The following is a 16,360-nucleotide window of genomic DNA, read 5'->3' on the forward strand; positions in this document are numbered from 1 at the left end:
AGAGAAATTCTGTCCCGGCAGAGATGAGATCTCCAACAGGTGTCCACCCTGCCCTCTGGAGCTCGTGCCTGGCCATTCCCGGGTTTGATGTAATGAGCGACATCGCTTCCCGGTGGTGTCCCAGTCAGGAGCCGTGCCGACCACATCCTGTTTTGGTGCGGCAGTTGGGGGCACATTCTTCAGTCTCTGTGTCATGGGCAGAGCGTGTTCACACCAGGTCCTGGATCATCTGAGGCCGTTAGGGGCCAACATTCTCCCGGTTTGGCGTCACAGGCATGTGCAGGCTAGACTTCCTAGGGAATGAGTGGTCACCGTTTTTCCGGTTCGGCTGTCACTTGGGATCGGTCCGTGTTTGTTCGGACTGGAGAGGAGGGGGTCGAGTGGAGGCCTGGGGCCCCTGAGACACACTGTCAGCGTTTCCCGTCTCTGCAAGGGCGCCTCGCCCTGAGGATTTCACTGAGATCCTCTCGGCAGGGCTCCTCAGCAGCTGTGCACGCCAGGTGCCAACATCTGGATGAAGCTCCAGAGACGTTACCCAGCTGTTTCCAGAAGCCCACAGAATGTGCGTGGGTATCTTTTGGCAGACACAGATGCCACTATCGGTTGCCAGTTGGCACCTCCAGGCCCCGTGTGAAGTCTGGGCCCCCTCCCCCAGGCAGAACCGTAGTGCAGTGGGGAGACGAGACAGAGTGTCCACCACCCTGGTTGTGGATCTGCCTGGAAAAAAAGCCCACGAGCCTCTGATCACTCTCTCAGGGTCCCAGGGCTTCCTATGAAAGGGGCAGGCTTGGGATGAGGGGCTGCAGGGGCTGCCTTCTAATGCCCTTGCCCCTCACCTGTGTGTTCTCCATCACTCAGTCCATCATTCCTCTGTTCAGGATCATCCCTGCTCCATGGGGTGTCCCTCTCCGTCCACAGCATGTCACAGAGCTGTGAGAAGTGTCTCAAAGTGTGCGTGGTTAAGGAACCAAGAGGTGCGAGCATTTCCTCTTGTGTCGAGTGGGGCAGAGTGAAGGGGCTTCAGTGGCACCATCACCGTGGCCCACTTGTACCCAGACCTGCTCATTGGCATGGAAGAGGGACGCCCTCCACTCCATACAGGTCCCCGTGCTCACCCCTCAGCCTAGAGGGCTCTGCGCTCACCCAGGCCGGCATCCACCAGGTGTGCCCGTGGACGGCTGAGGACCTGTGGTCTGGGAGCACCTTTGCCATCCGTGCCCTCCCCTCTGCCAGCACAGCCGTTGCCCGGCGGGTCCGGCCCCCCTGCCGTCCGGCCCCCCTGCCGTCCGGCCCCAGGCGTCGCGTCAGGCCTGCTGTTTGTGTCTTTCAGCTCCCCCACAGACAGTGTGAGGACAGCCTGGGCCCCAGAAGCAGGATGAGAAGATGGCAGACTTCCTGTTACCTCAGGGCACCAGCAGCTTCCACAGGTTCACCCGGGAGTCCCTGGCGGCCATCGAGAAGCGCATGGCGGAGAAGCAAGCCCGAGGCTCGGCCACCTTGCAAGAGAGCCGGGAGGGGCTGCCGGAGGAGAAGCCCCGGCCCCGGCTGGACCTGCAGGCCTCCAAAAAGCTGCCGGATCTCTATGGCAACCCACCCCGAGAGCTCCTCGGCGAGCCCCTGGAGGACCTGGACCCCTTCTATAGCACCCAGAAGGTGACCGTGACCACCCCCACCCCCGGCCCACACTTCCACACAGCTTCCCTGTCGCTGCAGCCGTGGGGGGCAGGGCCGCACCTCCACATCGGGCTCGGTTTGGGGCGGGTTCCTCCGGCCTTTGGGGCCGTGAGTCACTCATGATCTATACTCCAATCACCTTTATTTTGGAGTTCCAGAATAAAAGGCCGGAAAGATGCAGCCCGAGGTTGTTTGGTGTGTTATGAAGAAAGAGAGGGCAGCCACAGTTAAAGCCTTCCCTTGTTGCGAAGCACCTACTCTGGGAATTGTCTGGGGTTAGAGTTCACCTCTGGAGCTCTCTGCCCCATCTCCAAGGCGTGTGTGAATTGGAGTCAGGCCCTGAGTCCTGTCCTGAGTTGAGTTTGGGCCCCAGAGCACAGCACGAGATGCCCTCTCCTAACTAGGGACAGCAGGCTGCGCCCACAGCCCGCCCCAGAGAACTTGCTGGGCCTTGGCTGTGCCAGGTGGCCTGGACAGGGGGCTTCAGCAGTAGTTCCCTGGGCCTGTGGCTGGCAATGGGACCAAGACGGCCTGTGGGAACTCTGAGGGGGTGGGGAGGGGCTTGCTCTGCCTTTGTCCCTCCTGAGTGCAGGAAGAGGAAGTGGCTTTTGTCCACTGGCCAGGGTGAGTCAGGCTCCCTCCCAGTATTGATTTCTATCCAGAAAATATATTTCCCCATCTGGGTCCCCTGCCCTGACCTCACCTCGGGGCTGAGTGCCCAGCTCTGCACCTGGCCAGACCGCAGCCACACAAGGCTCCTGTCGAGGCCTGGTCCCCAACCTGGCTGCCCACACTTCAGGCCTCACTGCTGCAGGAAGTGGGATTGAACGTGGGGGAGGACTTTCCCCAGAAGGCTGGGGACTGAGGACAGTGGCTCAGTGGCTGATCACATCCCCGCAGTCAGTACCGGGGCCGAGGAAGCAACGCAGGCGCAGGCGGGATCCAGGACCTCAGCGCGGTTGTGTTTGTGACAGGTGTCAGTTTGTGTGTCTGTGTCACTGGGCGCCTGACTGCGCTTGAGACTGCGTTTAGGAGACTGGGAGGTGCTGCAGGTGGGCGTGGTTCGAGATTGTCTGCGTATGTGAATGCTTGTGTGAGCCGGTGAGGGCGAAGGGAAGGCCACCTCAGCTATATGCACAGGTCTGGCCTGGCGCAAGCGACTCGGGCAGAGTTAAAAGTCGGTGGCTGGGGCCACAGTGCGGGTCAGAGTTAGGCTGGAAGTTGGGATTAGTCAGCATGGGTGGGCTCAGGTCATGGTTGCTCAGAGCCGGAAGTAAGAACTGCGGTTCAGGTTAAGACCACTGCTGGTGGCGAGTCAAGGTGACAGTGGCAAGTCAAAGTGGTGATTAGGTTGTGGTTAGCTGGGACACGCAGGAGTCATGGCAAGGGGACCTGACCTGATGGAGAGTGTGGTCACGGCTAGGCGTTTTGTGGCTGGTGGCAGTTGAGCCTGGAAGGAGTCAGGGACACCCTCTTCTGTCCCTGTGATCAGGAATATTTGAACCATGGCCCAGGTATGATTCTGGTTTCTAACCTTCTGCCTCTCCTTTCTGAACCCTGGTCACACTGCCCGCAGCCCCACAGGGTAACACAGGCTCCATAGCGGTAGTCTGGTCCTGATATACCTGGTCAGCTTGTCTCCCCAACCCAGAACCTTGTCTCTCCAGCAACAACAGCCTTGGAGATGAGACCTCAGGGTTGTGTCCTCTCGGCTGTGCTGGCTGAACGGCTGGGCAGGGGGCATGGGCTGCCATCCTCGAGGGCTGGCCCAACGCCCACCTGATGTGCATGCATCTCAGACACAACTCATGCCCCGTTGGGCTGTGTAGACAGTGTCTTCTGAAAGCCGGAGGAAGGGTCTACCTTGATCTGCTCGTAATCCCTCCAGGGGGAGGCGCTGTGTCATGGGGTGGGGCTGACATCTGTCCTGGGCTCTGGGAGACCGTGTCCCAGGGAACGGTGCTCTCTGCTGGCCTGGGGTGTGCCCTTCCTTCACCCTTACTCCTCACCCCTTGGTCTTCGCTCCCCTGTGGGCCCAATGGGAACTGAGACCAGGAGAGGAGGGGTCAGACGGGAGGAGAGGGAGGCGGGGGCACAGCTGGGTCCCCGCCTCTGCTGTGACAGCACCTTGGCTAGGATCATGAGCGGCCCCTTCTGATTGGGACAGTAATTTTGAAAGTAAACTAGATCCAACCTACCCTTGACATTCTCTTGAACTCGACCTCATCCCACCCTAGCCATGGTGACCCAGTGGGGGGGTCCACTGACCTGCTGAATGTGCTGCTCACCCCTATCCCTTACCCTTCCTCGGGCCCTCCTGTCTCCCCACCCCACCCCTTAGCCAGGGCTCTAGGGTTTTGAGCCAGCAGCTGCCCCCCAAACCCGTCTCCACGGGGTTGCCATGGGGCTGCCACCGTGACCTAAAGCAGCTCTCTGTCCACAGACTTTCATTGTGCTGAATAAAGGCAAGACCATCTTCCGGTTCAGTGCCACCAACGCCTTGTACGTCCTCAGCCCCTTCCACCCGATCCGGAGAGCGGCCGTGAAGATTCTGGTTCATTCATATCCTTTGCAGGCAGCCCCTGCTGTGTGGACCCTCTGGGCTTCACGGGGTGGGGGTGGGGGTGGGGTCTTTCAGGCTGAGGGTGGTATCAATTCCTGGCCAGTCCTCAAACAAGGAGCTCAGTCAACCCGGGAGCTGATTGGAAATGCAGAGTCTCAGACAACCCCCCCCCCCAGACCTGCCCATCAGCACCTGCATTTGAACAAGGTCGCAGCGGATTCTGGGGTACAAGAAAGGTTGGGAGGACACCTTGCTCTGATTCTTCAGGAGAGAAAAGTCTTAAAAGCTAAGCTACTGAGCACCCAGAAGAAATGAGTCCTGTCAGTGTCCCCTGGCTCTGACATGGACTCCGGGTGTCCCTTCCCACTGCACTCTCTTAGCCCTGTGCCTCCCTGCCCACGTACCGGGTCCTCAGACAGGTCAGCCGGGCTCAGCCGAGGAGAAACCACCTCCCAATAGACAGGCCTCTGGTTCATTCGCACGTGGGCATATTTCGAGGGAGGCAACACTTGCTCTTTGATTAGGTGTTGACACAATGTTTGCAGTTTCAGCCTATCTCAGAGAAGTCTGGTTAGCATGCAGTTATATAAACCACAGCCCGAGAAAGCTGCAGGCTGCGGAGGAGCGCTGTGGCGTGCTGCTATGTCGTACCGGACATATACAGGTCTTTGGACCACCCGTGGGACAGGGTGCCAGCGCTCCATCACGGCCACTCTCTCCACTTCAGACAAGAGGCCCCACAGACAGAGTGGGGAGAGGGCGGGGCTGGCTGCAGAGTGGCAGGCTGCTGTGCTTTCCTGGGCTGGCCGGGGCAGCCTTCCCTTGACCGGCAGGCAGCTAGCTGTGCTGTTAATGGAATCCCTGCTGCTGGGCTCAGTGGTGTGGCTAGTTGTGAGTGTGGCGGGCTGGCCCGCTGGAGCTCCTGGAGGTCCCCGCGGCTCCCCTCTTGGGACGGCCAAGGGCCAAGGCAGAGACTGCACCCATTAACCTCTGGGCAGACAGGAGGAAACATCTGTCCAGTGAGGGACGAAGTAGCCAGGACCCATGCTGACCACTCAGGGGTTTTCCTGTCCAGGCAGGGCTGAGGACTGTCCTTCCTGGCCCCGCTTTCCGCCCACCCTGCCCCATGCCTGACCCTCACCCCAGGGGTTAACTGGGGGGGGGGGGGGCTCGGTGCGGAACCTGTTCTCTGCCTGCAGGCTCCCCCGCCCCTCCACTCTCCCCTGCCTCTCGAGAGGTTGTGGAGACCCGAGTGAGGCCAGGGGCAATCCCCCACCTGGGTACAGCAGCGGCATCAGCAGGGTGGTCTGTAGAGTGGGCAGACACCGTGGGGGGGGGGGGCTGTCTGCCGTTCACAGCTGCATCTTACTGTGAGGCAAGAGTGGTCCAGATGTCGTGCCGAGCCATTCTGCCAGTTCCCAAGCTCCCCCCCGCCCCGGTCGATGCCAGGGACTCTGCTGGGCACCCTGGAGGTAGTAAGCTGAATAAAACCCTGTCCTTGCCCCCTTGGGAATTGTACAGTCCCCTAAGGGTGATGAGATGGCCACAGGACTAGTGGTCATCCTGCAGGTGTGTGGGCACAGCCTGGAGAGGACAGTGGGGCGGGCAGCCGTCTCTGCCAGGAGCCCGACTTCGGCCTGTAGGGCGTGGCCTCCCTGGAAGCCTGCTCCTCCGGCTGCCCCCTGGGCCTTGTCCTCCTGGTGTCTCCTCCTGGTATCTAACCAACTCAGCACTGCTTGGCAGCCGCAGCAGCCCCCAGAGATGCAGCGGCATCCCCAGGGTTCCTGCGCGGTCCTGGGCGGGGGTTGGGGGGTGGGGCTGACGGGGCCAGGGGGGCAGGTGGGCCAGGGGGGCGGGGGGTGCACTGGAGGTCTCAGCCTGGACGGAGGGTCCATGGAGCAGTGGTTTCGAGGCTGTGAGTTTCTGGTGCCACCCAGCAGGGCTGGCCCGTAAGGCTCTGAGCCAGCCTATGAACGTGAAGTTAGCTGCCCCAGGGAGGTGGCTCAGCCTGGGGGAGGCCTTGTGCTGGGTTCCTAGGTGCTGCCTTGACACTCCACAGCGTGGGGATGGATGGGAGTGCACTGGAGGCCCTCCGCAGCGCCCCCTATTGGGCTCAGAGGGCGTTGGCAGAGAGGAAAGGGTCTGGATCTGTGGGGTTTGGGAGCAGTCCCTGTGCCCTTGCCATTCAAAGTGTGCTGCACCCACCAGTAGCCTCGGCATCACAAGGCTGTTGTAGGAGTTGCCAGATATCGGGCCCAACCTGCGTGTGGGCACAGTCCCCAGGATTCCTGAACACCCTGCCCTGGGACAGCTGTTTCCAAACGTCAGTCTGTGAGGGCCACCTCAGTCTCACCTGGAACGGTGGTTAAAATTGCAGATTCCGAGCCATTTCCAGCCCAAGGTCACCAGCGTGAGGCCTGAGACTCTACAACTTTTCCATGCGATTTTTTTTTTAAGTCAGGGTGTAATTCACACACCGTGGAAGTTAACCATTTTATGCCGTACAGTTCAGTGGGTGTTAGTACATTCATAAGGTTGTGCAAGCATCACTGCTATCCAATTCCAGAATATTTTCATCGCCCCAGAAGGAAGCCCCTGCCCATTAGCAGGCACTATGCATTAGCACACAGATTTCACATTTTGAACTATGAACTTTCTCTTGGCTTATGTTTTTTAAATTGTGGTAAAAAAAAAAAAAAAAGCATTTAACATAAAATGTACCATCTTGACCATGTTTAAGCGTACAGTATGGTAATGTTACCTGTACGCCCATGGCTGTGCAACAAACCTCTAGAACAGGGGTCCCCAAACTTTTTACACAGGGGGCCAGTTCACTGTCCCTCAGACCGTTGGAGGGCCGGACTATAAAAAAAACCTATGAACAAATCCCTATGCACACTGCACATATCTTATTTTAAAGTAAAAAAACAAAACGGGAACAAATACAATATTTAAAATAAATAACAAGTAAATTTAAATCAACAAACTGATCAGTATTTCAATGGGAACTATGGGCCTGCTTTTGGCTAATGAGATGGTGGTGCCCCTTCCAGAAGTGCGGCGGGGCCGGATAAATGGCCTCAGGGGGCCGCATGTGGCCCGCGGGCCATAGTTTGGGGACCCCTGCTCTAGAACTTTCTCATCTTCACACTGAAGCTCCCAACCTATGGTTGACTTGCATCTTTATGTGCATTGAACCATCTACGTCCTCAGTGTGCAGAGGCCTGTGCCAGGCGCTGTGGAAAGGGCAGGAGTGGCAAAGACAGACTTAAAAGGAGGCAGGAATGCAGCCCCTGCTCTCCAGGAAGAAACCCTCACTTGCGACAGCCCGGGCGTGCTGGCGAGGGCAGGCTAGCGCAGCTCACCTTTGCTCTGTGCTCCATGCAGGCATGGGCTTCCCTGGGAAGGTGCCCAAAAGTAAACACAGGCATGTTGAATTAGCTTTTTTTTTCCCCCCTGCGTATTTTTGTTAAAATGCTGCAGGATGTGTTCCTGCTAGGATTAAATAAAAGAAATCGACTCAACTCCGAATTCCGCTGCAGTCACATTGAGAGTCCTCATGTTCACGCCAAGAGGCGCTTTGCTTTCCTGGGCGCACAGGATCTGTTCACAGAGTCCTCCCACGTTTCTCTAGCAGATTCAAATGGGCAGTCACACCACATGTTTGTGTGTGTTTGCGTGTGTTCATTTAATAGCACAAATCTATGAAAATACCCCCCCACCACCACCACCACCACCGTTAATTCCTTTCCCTTCGGGAGGGTTTTTGACTCCTTGGGATCTGAAGACAGGCAGCTCAGGTTTCAGGCCTCCGCCACATCCCATGCAGGCAGTCCTCGCTGGCATTTTAATCATGAGGCTGAGAGTGGGTGTTTGGGGACAATGACATGACAGGATTGAAGATGTTCAGCTGAGCTCGGGCCTGGAGAGCTGGCCTTTGCCTCTGCCCACACACGGGACCAGCTCAGTCGTTGGCAGTGCAAACAGGTGTGCCCTGGCCACATCTCTCTGGCATTGGCTACATGCTGGGCTCCGTGGGGGGGGACCTGGGGATGCTTTGGGCAGGGTCGCTGGGCTCCGTGGGGGGGACCTGGGGATGCTTTGGGCAGGGTCGCTGGGCTCCGTGGGGGGGGACCTGGGGATGCTTTGGGCAGGGTCGCTGGGCTCCGTGGGGGGGACCTGGGGATGCTTTGGGCAGGGCCTCATGCACCAGAGGCTCAGTCTAGGTAGGATGAGATCTCACACAAACACACACACAGGAGTGGCAGAGTTATAGCGGAAGGGTTGTCCTCAAGGCCAGGAAAGCCAGGCAGGGCTGGGGGCAGTCAAGTGGCAGAGACTAGAGTCCGCTGCTCCCTGAGCCATTGCTGCATCTGGAAAAAGCCCCAACCCAGACAGGCGGCTCCACCCTGCCATGTCCCGCCGAGGGACCCAGGCGCCGGCTGGCAGGACTCGGAAGGCCGCCTGCTCTGGCTCCTCCCTAAAGCCTTGCTGTTCGAGTCCAGCTCACCTGTCGGTGTCCAGTCGAGTCCTCTGGTCCACGGCGGCCTGTCCACCCCGCTGCTCTCGGCCGAGGGGCCTTTTCTCCACTCTGGTGAGGGCTGTGAACGGGCCCCCCACAGCCAGGGGAGCTTTGGCTCCACAGAGAGGGGTCCCTGTCCCCAGCCCACCATGCTTTGCTGTGACCAGCTGAGCTGACTGATGCTGGAGGAAGCCCGAACAGCCTTCTGTGCCTGCCTAAGTGCCTCCTCCAGGAAGCCCAGCCAGAGGCAGGTCTGGTTTCTTATAATCTCCTATCTGTGAGCAGTCAGTGGCTCCTGGGCCTCTCTGTCTCCCACACAGGGCCAGGAACAAATGCCCAGGTGGCAGTGGTTATTTTTTTCTTTCTTTCTTTTTTTTTGTATTTTTCCAAAGTTAGAAGCAGGGAGGCAGTCAGACAGACTCCCGCATGCGCCCGACCGGGATCCACCCGGCACGCCCACCAGGGGGCGATGCTCTGCCCATCTGGAGTGTTGCTCTGCTGCAACCAGAGCCATTCTAACACCTGAGGTGGAGGCCATGGAGCCGTCCTCAGCGCCTGGGCCAACTTTGTTCCAATGGAGCCTTGGCTGCAGGGGGGGCAGGGATAGAGAAGAAAGAGAGGGGGAAGGGTGGAGAAGCAGATGGGCTCTTCTCCTGTGTTCCCTGACCAGGAATCAAACAACGGGACTTATACACACCGGGCCAACGCTCTACCACTGAACCAATGGCCAGGGCTTTTTTTTTTTTTAATGTTTATTTTATTGATTTTAGAGAGAGATGAAGGGAGAGAGAGAGAGAGAGAGAGAGAGAGAGACAGGAACATCAGTCTGTTCCTGTATATGCCCTGACCAGGGATTGAACCAGCAACCTCTGTGCTTTGAGACGATGCTCTAACCAATGACGCTATCCAGCTAGGGCTGCAGTGATTCTTAAAAATGACAAATTAGCCCTCAGTCTGCCTACACTTCTGGTGTGCGCTCTTTGCTCGCTTGGTTTTCATGCTGCCCTGTGGCTGGCAGAGGCCAAGTTTGGGATGGCATTCCCCCTTGGTGGGTGAGGGCCTGCAGCAGTGTGACTCATGCGGGCCCCTCCAGTCTGGCGGCAGTCTGGGGAAGGATGGCCCAGGTGACCCTTGGTGTCACCGTGCAGAGAGGGTGTAGCGGCGGGGCCGAGTGGAGCGCAGCCAGGCTCAGCTGGGCTCTACATCGACCAGTTTGTACCTGCAGACATATTCTGCTGCTGCCGTAACCGGTTCCCGCAAACTTAGCAGCTTATAACACCACGAAGTTATCACCTTGCAGCTCCAGAGTCAGAAATTTAAAAAGTCCTCACTGGGCTGACATCAAGATGCCGGCAGGGCTGCGGTCCGTTCTGACAGCTCCAGGGGAGAATCTGTTTTCTAGGCTTTTCCAGTTTGTTGTAGAGGCTGCGTGAAGTCCTGGCTCATGGCCCTGTTTCTTCTTCAAATCCCATGACAGCTGGTGGAGTCTTTCTCACATGCATCACTCGGTGGCTGGCTCTCTGCCCCCCTCTCTCACTTATAAGGACCCTGTGATGACCCTGCCCCCCTCCCCCCCCCCAAAAAAAAAATCCAGGATAATCTCCACTTCTTAAAATCCTTAATTGACTCATCTCGGCAAAGCCCCTTGGCCGCACCAGTTAACATGCGCAGCTTCCCGGGAACGGGGTGCGGTTGCCTTTAGGGGCCGTTACCTACTCCGGTACCCTTCAGCCTGGGCTCTTTGCGCCGTGGTCCCCTCATCTGTGAAATGGGGACTACGTCTCCACCTCATGGATCATTGGGAGAACTGGATTAGCTCGAGGATACAGTAGAGAGCAAAGCCCAGCACCCAGGGAGGGCTCCATACAGGCTTGTTCTTCGCACCCTTTCATATTTCAGTCATCAGCTGGATCCTCAGTCGAGAGCTTAGCAGTGGCTCGGGGGGGGGGGGGGTTAAAGGCTGGTTGAGGGGCCTGTTAGCTGTCTGCTTGGTGAGGAAAGACTTGGCGTGAAGCCCAGGTGTGGGGAACGTGTGTGTGTGTGTTAGAGGGAGAGGGGGCTGGGTGGGTGTGGGGGCACTGAGATGGGTATCCGATCCTGCCCTTGAGAGCTGGAGAGGGAGGTAGACCTGACATGGAGACCATCCCACAGGCAGAGGGATGCAGAGGGATGCAGATACCCAGCTAAAGGAGGGACCCCCCAGGGTCTGGAGAGGTGTCCCCTGGCCAGGGAGGGGGTCAAGGTTTCCCGGGGCCATGGCCTCTGAGCTGAGTTCTGTTTGATTAAAGGGGATGGGGATTCCAAAGCCTGATTCCTCTCACCCCAGATCAGAAACTGAAGAACTCACGGTAAGCAGGGACCAGCTTTGGCATACTATTGCCTGATTCCCTAGATTCTTTAGAAGGCGGACTGGAGGTGTGGAGAGCATCCACCCAGATCCCTCCCCCGCTGGGACAGCCCTTCCCCCTCAGAAGTCAGTCCCCCAGCTCTTTCCGATCTCTGATCTCCGGTCTGACCGCATGAGCCTCCCCAGCAGCTGAGGCTGGGTCAGGCCGTAGGACCTAGCAGCCGCTGTGGGGAGTAGCGGGCCCAGCCTCTTCCCTCCGGCTTGGGCAGGGATTTGTGAGGGCAGCAGAGTATCCCTGTTCCAGGCCAGGCCCCTTGGGGGTGCCCCAGCCCACAAGAGGCCTGGGGTCTGTCCCTTGCTTCTCTGTAGGACTTGCAGAGGTGAGGGAGGCCGTGGAGATCGGGTAGAGCTTAGTCTTGCCAGAAGCAGCAGCTGGGACTTGTAGCCAAAGAGTCAGGGCTTCTTGTAGCCAAAGAGATGAGGCCTGAGGCAGTTCAATTCAAGATCGAGGGCCCAGAAGGATGCCCAAGACACACTCCCAGCATTTGAAGAGCTCACTTTCGGGCCGGGGACAGATGAGCATTGCTAGTCAGAGCGCAACCATGTGCTAAGATGGGTCTCCTGCTGAAGGGTGCCCCGCCGGGGGGTACTCCTGCTGAAGGGTGCTCCTGCCAGGGGGTACTCCTGCCGGGGGGTGCTCCTGCCAGGGGGTACTCCTGCCGGGGGTACTCCTGCCGGGAGGTTTCTTGGAGAAGTGTCTTAGGTGGAAGAGAGGACATGTGGAAAGGCAGGAAGTGGCCAGGGGAGCAGCCCCCTGCCTACCCAGGGCCCTGTGTCCCCATCAGGTACCCTAAGTTTTTTGAGAAGAACACTTCCTCAGAGAAGTCCTAGGCCAGAGGTCAGCCCAGGATACTCCCATAGAAGTGGGGGAGGGAACCCGATCCTGCACCATGGTCTTCCTCTCTGACAGTGGCCCCTGAGGACCTTTATAAATGCCATCTCCCTCCACTGTGCCCCCCCACCCCCGCGGCCATGCGTAAAAACCTCTGAGGTCTGAGGGGCTGGGGGGTGGCCCCTCCTCCCCTCCAGGGTGGACCCTGCAGGGAACCTGCTACAGGTGTGGTGGACTCAGGTGTCTGGTCCCTGTCGGGCACTGTGGAGCAGGGCAAGTGTCCAGCTGCAAGTGCCAGGGAGGGGACAGAGGCCAGCCTCGGTGGGGAGGGGTTGGCGAGGACCGGGCACAGCCCCACGGTGTCTTCCCGGAGCACCTGTGTCACTGAGGTGGCAGGTGGTGGCTTTCCTTGACCCCTGCCGCACGCTCTTCAGCATGCTCATCATGTGCACCATCCTGACCAACTGCGTGTTCATGACCCAGCACGACCCTCCCCCCTGGACCAAGTATGTCGAGTGAGTATCCTCCGGGCCCCTCCCTGCGGCCCCTCCCTCCCGTTCTTGCCATTCCATGCTACGGCCCTTAAAGTCACCCCTGAAGTGGGCTGAGTCCGCCCCCCCCACTCATCCACCTGGGGGGGGGGGTGTCTTTGGCCCCGCCCCCACCCACTTTGCTGCTCTCACTCCTGCCAGCTTCTTGCTTTGAGTCCTGTCCTCTGGGGAGGAAGCTTTCCAGGTTGGCAAAGTGGGGGTCTCTCCCAAAGAGGTCTGATGATGTTGGGGAAGGCTCTGAAACAGTAATAGTGATCGTAATAATAATTGACTGATTGAGCACTTAGCCTATGGCAGGCGCTGTCATAGAACGATAGGCATCATCTCCTTTAACCCTCGTGGAACTGCAGAGGATTCACGCCCACGGGGAACCTGGGGAACCAGGTCTGCAGGCTTCCGCCTCCCTGAGAAACCCCACCTGTCTCCCCCCCCCCGCCACCCCCAGGTACACCTTCACCGCCATTTACACCTTTGAGTCTCTGGTCAAGATACTGGCTCGAGGCTTCTGCCTGCATGCGTTCACCTTCCTGCGGGACCCATGGAACTGGCTGGACTTCAGCGTGATCGTCATGGCGTAAGTAGCTTCCTCGCCCGCCGCGTTGTGCTGTGCGCACGCCAGGACACACTGAGGGGGGAGCGCGCCACCCTGTGCCCAGCCCTCCGGGCCTGCCCACACTGCGGGCCACGTGCAGCTCTGCGCGGGGCCGTGAGACAGCCCACCTTCCTGCCGCGGCAGGGGGGAGACAGGACGGAGAGCCTCAGCTCATCCCGGTGGGGAGAGACGGGTCCACAGCAGCGCAGGCGGGCCGTGGCGGTCAGGCCCGCTGTCTCGCTATAGCTCCACGGCAGCCTTGGGCTCAAGGGACACCATTAAGATTCTGGTTGAGCATCCTCTGCCCTGTCCACCAAGGGAAACCAGTATTACAGCCTAACATCCCCGGACCGCTGTGCACGGTGAGCTGGCTCCCAAGGGGATTCAGAGTGAAACTCCAGTAAAGAGAGAGAAGGAGCCTGGAGAAGTGACCGGGTAACCCCAGGAGCTTGTGCCAAGCCCACCGGCGTGTCTGCTCTCCAGACTCATGGACTGTACGTCTGGCACGTTTTTAAGGCCCCTGGCCCCTGCCATGATCCACTGGGTCCTCACAGCAGCCAGAAAGGAGGCTGGATGGGAGTTCCTAATCCCTGTTTTACAAATGAGAAAACTAATGCCAAGGACACACAGGGAGCCCCCCCCAGAAACTGAACGTGACCCCTGGCCTGCTGCCACCCGTGCCTGCTGAAGGATCGGGTTGAAGATGCCGCTCCGGATGTCGCAGGCCTCAGGTGCCGTGTTCCGGCGGAGGCGGCTGATCAGGACAGGCCCCCCCAGGCAGGAGTTGTGGTCTGGGGCTCACCCGGCAAACCCTTTCCGAAAGCCTGCTGTGTGTGGAGAACCCGGTGCGTGCCGGGCTGAGCACCATACCTCGGCGAGGAACAGAGCTGGTGAGGGTCATGCTCCCTGCCCTTGCACAGCCTCAGTTTCCCCACTTGTGAGAGAACAGTGTTGGGCCAGGTGGTATCAGAGGTTCGGTTCAGCGGCTCAGCGCCCACTTTCTATGATTCTCAGATTCACAGAACCGACCTATTTATGACAAAGCCTTTTTATTGAACCGCGGAGATGAGCAGCCCTGGGGTCAGCCGTGCTATGAGGGAGGGAAGAGGAAGAAGGACCTGCTGACGAGCTAGATAGGGAACCCCGTGGTTAGAAAAGGCATCAATCAGACCCTCTGTTTCTAGGTATGCTGTTTCCATTTGACAGGTAGGGAACCTGAGGCTCGGAGAGAGGCAGCCGCCTGCCGCCAAATCCAGTGTAGATTTTGGCCTGGGCAGAGCTGAGTGAGCCAGGGAAAGACTAGTGAGAGAGGAGGACAGAGTGGCGGGGCTCGGGGCAGGCTGTGTGGCCCACAGGCCACAGTCTGCCACGTGCAGTGGGAGCCCCTGGGGTTTAAGAGCAGGGAGTGGTCTGACTGACATCCTATAAAGATCACTCTGGCTGCTGTGTGGACAGGAGACTAGAGGGGAAGGGTGGACGCAACAGGGCAGGTAGGAGGCTACTTGAGTAGCCAGGAGAGAGAGGATGGTGGCTGGGACCAGGGTCCATGTGGAGAAGGTGAGTGACCTGGTCAGATTCTAGATATGCTGTGAAGGTGGGGCCGACAGGAGACCCCCCCCCAGGCGGTCTTTGGCTTGAGCAGCTGGGTGAAGGGCATGCCCACTTGTTGAAATGGAGAATGGAGGGAGGAGTTGGTGGACGGAGGAAGGGAATCACATGCCCAGTTTGGAATGGATTACATGGAAAGCATCCAGGGTGAGACACAGAGGCAGCAATGGGGTGGTCCTGTCTGGAGCTCAGGATAGAGGTCCAAGGTGGAGATGTACCGTATTTCCCCATGTATAAGATGCGCCTTAATTTGGGGGGCCCAAAATTTTTTAAGAAAATGTACTACATAAAGTTATTGAATTCAAGTTTTATTCATCATAAAATTTATACAACTTCTCATCACTATCAAAACTCCCATCCATTAGCTTGTCCTCCTCTGTGTCTGATGACGAAACACTGTCCTCATATATTGCCTCGTCCTCAGTTCCATCGATGGCATTTGAAATGCCACAGCCACTGTATAAGACGCACCCAGTTTTTAGACCCCAAATTTTTCAACAAAGGGTGCGTCTTATTCATGGGGAAACACGGTAAATTTAGAAGCCCTCAGGATGCAGCTGGTCTTCCAAGCGAGGAGACCAGGGAAGATCATCCAGGAGCCAGTGTAGCCAGAGAGAGGAAGCCACCTGGGGACGGTACCACGGGACGCTCTGACGTCTGGGGGTCGGGAACGAAGAGGGTCGAGAGCAAAAGACTGGAGGGAACTACCTGCCAGGGAGGGTGGGGAGAAATCAGGAAAGAGCAGTGTCCCCAAAGCCACCTGAGGGATGGGACTCAGTTTGAAAGGTCCCACAAGGCAGCTGAGGGGGGTGAGAATGAAGACTGGACCACCCACGTGCACATCACTAAGGACCTTGATAAGACAGGTGCCGGTGGAGTGGAGAATGCACACCTGATTAGAGAGGGAGAGAGAGAGAGAGAGAGAGAGAGAGAGAGAGAGGGGCGGGGAGGCGGAGCAAGTGCCGACATCGATTTTGTGGGGTTTGCTATAAAAAGGATCGAAAATAGGGTGGTAGCCAAAAGAGAAGATGCTTGAAGGGAGGGTGTTGGAAGAAGGGAGGTGTGTTTCCAGGCAGAGGGGAAGCAGTCGGGAGAGAGGGGAGGGCTGATGGCGGGGGGAGGGGGATTGCAGGAGCGGAGCCCTCGAGTTGGCCGGAGGGGTGGGGATCGGGGCCAGGTGGAACGCTGGCATTAGGAACAGGGAAGGCAGAATTTCGGGTGGAGACGGAGGTGGACTGATGGAGTCGGTGATGAGAGAAGGAGAAATTTCTCTTCTGATTGCTTCTATTTTTCTCAGTGATAAGAAGCAGGCTCATCAGCTGAGAACGGGAGGTCTGAGGAGAGTGGGAACAGGGAGGGTGCACTGACTTGGAATGGAGTAGGGTGGCCTCCGGGCCCAGGTTCCGACGGGAGGAGCACACTGATCCATGCCTGGGCCCCGTAGCCTTTCCTGCCTTCCCTCCTTTCCCCATCCTGGAGCCCGACCAGGACAGTTTCATGGCAACGATGCCGCCAGCCCTGGGGGAGACAGACAGATGCTGCCCTGGGCCCCTTATCTGATGGCAGGAACCAGGCTCTGGCTTGTCTTCAGCCCGTGACTCTGGGAGATGC

The 16,360-nt window shown here is 58.2% G+C and overlaps 1 protein-coding gene and 1 long non-coding RNA gene across 7 annotated transcripts in view; one reads left to right on the forward strand and one right to left on the reverse strand.

The window, feature by feature from the left end:
• The window catches only part of LOC136382571 (uncharacterized), a 420,231-nt gene that overhangs the window by 374,809 nt on the left and 29,062 nt on the right, over positions 1-16,360 (reverse strand). The window lies entirely within an intron of this gene.
• SCN5A (sodium voltage-gated channel alpha subunit 5) overlaps positions 1-16,360 on the forward strand; it is a 99,736-nt gene that overhangs the window by 14,952 nt on the left and 68,424 nt on the right. For all 6 annotated transcript variants that reach the window (XM_066351982.1, XM_066351984.1, XM_066351981.1 and 3 more), the window contains exons 2-5: positions 1,331-1,653; positions 4,118-4,235; positions 12,423-12,513; positions 12,995-13,123. In XM_066351982.1, coding sequence (XP_066208079.1) covers positions 1,384-1,653; positions 4,118-4,235; positions 12,423-12,513; positions 12,995-13,123 — 608 coding nt within the window. In that variant the 5' untranslated portion in view covers positions 1,331-1,383. The remainder of the gene's footprint in view (positions 1-1,330; positions 1,654-4,117; positions 4,236-12,422; positions 12,514-12,994; positions 13,124-16,360) is intronic.

The sequence above is a fragment of the Saccopteryx leptura genome, chromosome 10, assembly GCF_036850995.1.
Source record: "Saccopteryx leptura isolate mSacLep1 chromosome 10, mSacLep1_pri_phased_curated, whole genome shotgun sequence".
Lineage (NCBI taxonomy): Eukaryota > Metazoa > Chordata > Mammalia > Chiroptera > Emballonuridae > Saccopteryx > Saccopteryx leptura.